Source organism: Cetorhinus maximus, chromosome 12, assembly GCF_964194155.1.
Source record: "Cetorhinus maximus chromosome 12, sCetMax3.hap1.1, whole genome shotgun sequence".
NCBI lineage: Eukaryota > Metazoa > Chordata > Chondrichthyes > Lamniformes > Cetorhinidae > Cetorhinus > Cetorhinus maximus.
Window position 1 is genome coordinate 28,670,691 of NC_135890.1, and position 4,336 is coordinate 28,675,026.

General features: G+C 42.4%; 1 protein-coding gene across 1 annotated transcript in view; it reads left to right on the forward strand.

Moving 5' to 3' along the window:
• Positions 1-435: 435 nt before the first annotated feature.
• LOC144687330 (guanine nucleotide-binding protein G(i) subunit alpha-1) overlaps positions 436-4,336 on the forward strand; it is a 43,913-nt gene continuing 40,012 nt past the window's right edge. Inside the window, exon 1 of the mRNA XM_078553300.1 lies at positions 436-882. Coding sequence (XP_078409426.1) covers positions 765-882 — 118 coding nt within the window. The 5' untranslated portion in view covers positions 436-764. The remainder of the gene's footprint in view (positions 883-4,336) is intronic.

The following is a 4,336-nucleotide window of genomic DNA, read 5'->3' on the forward strand; positions in this document are numbered from 1 at the left end:
GTACTTCATTGGCTGTAAATTAAGTGCTTTGTTATGTCCAGTGCTGGTGAAAAGTGTAATAAAATTCAAGTCTTTCTTTCTGCTGATGGCTTTTCTTCTGCCAGTGTTGAGCTGGAGGATGTCATTACTTACCTGTAAAGAATTATTGTGAGAGCCCAGTAAGGAACACACATGCAGCAGGAACAGATCACGCACTGAGAGTAAGAAAAAGGGGAGGATGAAGAGTTAGACATCATGGTGAAAATATAATGTGTGACAGAAAAAAACATGCAACACAAAGACTGAGTCACAGGAATATCCAGCAAGCGACAACAACAAAAAAAAACTTTTAAATTGATCGGAAGTCGGCCTTTGTGGCCGTTGCCATGGGTTACCAGCCGCTTCCGCCGGGGTGACGCAGGCGTAGAAGCTGGAGGAGACATCCGGGTCTCGGCATCTGCGCATGCGCCAGGAACCGCCGAGCCGTTGGCGTTGTGAACGGCGTCGTGTGAACGAGAAAGGAGTCAGTCCCTGGGCAGCTGAATTCATCCACCCCGAGTCCCGGGAGGCCAATCAAAACTACGGGGAGGAACCCGCCCGAGGCCGGCTCCGGCAATACCTGGTCGACTTTGTTTGCCCCTCGTTAATTTTTGAAAGTGCTGCCTGGTTTCTGGGGAAACGGAAGCCTCTGAGTGAGTGTCAAGGGCTGTGAAGAAAACTGCTGCTCGGTCAGAGAGAGAGAAAGAGAGAGGAGGCCGGGGGGCGGGGGGGATACAACCTGCAAGATGGGCTGTACGCTGAGTACCGAGGACAAAGCGGCGGTGGAGAGATCCAAAATGATCGACAGAAACCTGCGGGAGGACGGGGAGAAAGCGGCCAGAGAAGTCAAACTGCTGCTGCTGGGTGAGTGAGGGGAGGGAGAGGATGTATCTGAGTGACCGAGGAGGGGGCTCTCCACCGTCCCCTGCTCCCCCACTTCCAATTCCACTGCAACACCCAGCTCAGGCTTTCATCTTGAGAGCTTTCTCCTTTCCACCCCCCACCCCACCCTCTTGTTCAGCCTTTATTTTTGCTGGTCAGTGCTTGAATTTATGACAACAGGTACTGCAGAATCACAGTCGAATGTTTCATCGAATGTTTTAAAGCTTTAAATCTTGCCATCCAGGTTTGCAATCCAATCTTTTTTCACCTTCCCCCTGTTTTTTAACCAGACAGAATTGTCGTCGTCGTCGTCCCCCTCCCTAAAAAAAAACCCCAGAACGTCAACACCCGTGTAAACTTACCTTTTTTTGTCGTGAATGCCAGATGAATCCAGCTGCTGCTTGTTTTGCTCCCGCTTGTAATGCAGTTTTGGTTTTAAAATGTGCAGGAAATGAAACGGTCGGAGGTGGCTGCCTTTTCAGACTGCTTTGGATGGATCGTTTGGAAAGTTTTTTTTTCAACCGCTGACCAACTGTGTTATAGTCATTTTAATTTGTGTTAACACCCCGCTGGTGTGGAACAAAAATCGGTAGTTAAAACTGCAATCCTGTACCAATTCCGTGTTGTTAAAACTTTACGTTCTTGCGCGCATCTAGCTTCGGCTTTGGACCTTCAATAGAACAATAATATATCAAGGAGTTAAACAGATCGTGACAGATTGGTCATGCGTTTTCATTCACTGGACCTCCGCGCATTTGGTGATGTTTAATTCTCTGTTTGATTCCGATTAAGAGCATTTAGTTATGGAATATTAATTTGCAATTGGTATTCTATTTGCAAGTGGTATTCATGTGGAGTATCTCGCGGTTTTTTTGAGCTTTATATTATTTTGATGCAGCTATTAAACATCACAGGTTTTGGGTGTGTTCACTATCGAACAATCACTTCCCGTTTTCAGGTAACAGATGTGTTGCAGCATGCAATATCAATATGGGAAAGAATGTTTTGTGCTTAAGTTCATGTACATCTGTCTTTTTTGACCAGAATGTTTACATTTTAAAAATCAACTTAATCACTTGCAATTCGTTCAAGCATATCAGTCTGGCAAAACAATTGGAAGTAGAAACCTAAGCAAGCCTAAACATACTTCTAGTACTATTGCACTTAGTTTTAATCTATTATACTGTACAGTAATGTCTCGATTTGTGATTTAAATATTACTTTTTCTGGGGGTGGTAAGGCTTGCTTTTATTGCATAACTGTATTTAGCATCACAAAATGGAGAGAGGGCTTTAGGCAAGGTTTTTTTAGTGCAAGCTATTGATGATGACCAATGTGTTTAACATATTTAATAGCCAGCCTTCTAAATGGGATTTTCTCTTTGAACTGTGAAGAAATTGGTACAATCTGGCACTGAAGATGTAGTTGTGTATATTATGAACCTTGAAGAAATTAGAGTTGCTAATGAATTAGTCTAATGAGACAGTTTTGAGATGTGCATTTTTGTATATCTTTATTTTCATTTCTGTAATTATTGATGTGAAAGCATGTCTGTTAGAAGAGTTTAGACTGGTTTGTTGCCATACAGATGCTACAAGCAATTGGGGTGTCAGCTGATAATTGGATTGGATAATGTAATGGCATTAGACTAGAACACATTATCCAATCTGTTAGGTACGTGTGTATAATTGGATTTCTGATAAGCAAATACAAACTGAGTAATAAACACCATTGGGCACATGACCTCAGTGCTCATATTCCCATGGTGTATGCATTAGTATGCTAACCTTTTTGTACATTTGTTGGTAAAGCTATAAAATGCCAAATAGTGTGTGCACAAATTATTTTTGGTTGAACATAACATCGGAAATAGAAGCAGGAGAAGACCACACAGCCCATGCAGCTTGCTGTGCCATTCAATATGACCATGGCTGACCTGTGTCTTCAACTCCACTCTCTGCATGCACCCCGCCCCCCCCAATATCCTTTAATTCCCTCAGAGATCAAAACTTTGTATATCTCAGCCATAAATATATTCAGCGATGGAGCATCCACAATCTTCTGGGATAGAAAATTCCAAGGATTCATAACCCTTTGATGAATTTTCTCCCCATCCTAACCCTAAATTATCGGCCCATTATCCTGCGACTGTGCCCCCATGTTCTTGATTCCCCTGTTGGGGAAACAACCTTTGTGTTTACTTTATCAAGTCCCTTCAGAATTATGTATGTTTCAATGAGATCACATCTCATTCTTCTAAACTGCATGGAATATGGACCCAATTTACTCAGCCTTTCATTCTAGAGGTGAATCTAGTGAATCTCCACTCTACGGCCTCCAGTGCAAGTATTTTCTTCCTTAAAAAATAATGTGAGTCTCTATACAGACCCTCCAACTGCCTGATGAGCAGTGTTGTTTTGTAGTGTGAACTTTAATCGCGTGGCCTCCTACAGACTCGAGTGATGCCCAGAACCTGTGTCTGTCCAGGATGCTGGTCTGGGTTGAGCTCCCAACGGCTCTGGGTTCCTGCCTTCCCAGCCGCAGTACATTCCCTGCTGCACACAGTATTCCAGGTGTCGTGTCACCAAAGCTCTGTACAATTGTAGCAAGAATTCTTTATTCTTGTACTCCAGCATCCTTGCAATAAAGGCTAGCATGTCATTTGCCTTCCTAATTGTTTGCTGTTCCTGCATGCTAATTTTGTTCCTGGTATGCGTACACCTAAGCCCCTCTAATTATCAACATTTACAAGTTTCATGCCTTTTTAAAAAATATTTTGCCTTTCCATTCTTACAACCAAAATGAATAATCTGATACTTCCCTACATTATACTGCACCTGCCACCTTGTTGCCCACCCACTTAATTTGTCCAAATCTCTCTGCAACCTCTTTGTGTCCTCCTCACAACTTGTATCCCCACCTAGTTTCATACCATCAGCAAACCTAGATATATTACTCTGTCTCTATGTTTAAGTCATGAATATAGATTGTAAATAGTTGATCCTTGCAGCCCCCTACTAATCACAACTTGCCAACTTGAAAATGTCCCATTTATCCCTGCTCTTTGCTTCCAGTCTTCTATCCATGCTAATTTTTACCTCGAACTAGATGAGCCCTTATCTTGCATATTGACCTTTGCGTGGCACCTTATAGGGGCAGTGCTAGAATCCATTATTAAGGAAGTTACAGCAGGATACTTAGAAAATCACAATGTAATCAGGCAGAGCCAACATGGCTTTATGAAAGGGAAATTGTGTTTACTTAATCTATTAGTTTTTTGACGAAGTAACATGCAAAGTGGATAAAGGGAAACCGGTACATGTGTATTTGGATTTCCAAAAGGTATAAGGTGCCACATCAAAGGTTACTACACAAGATAAGAGAACATAGTGTAGGGGATGACTTATTAGCATGGATAAAGGATTGGTTAGCTAAC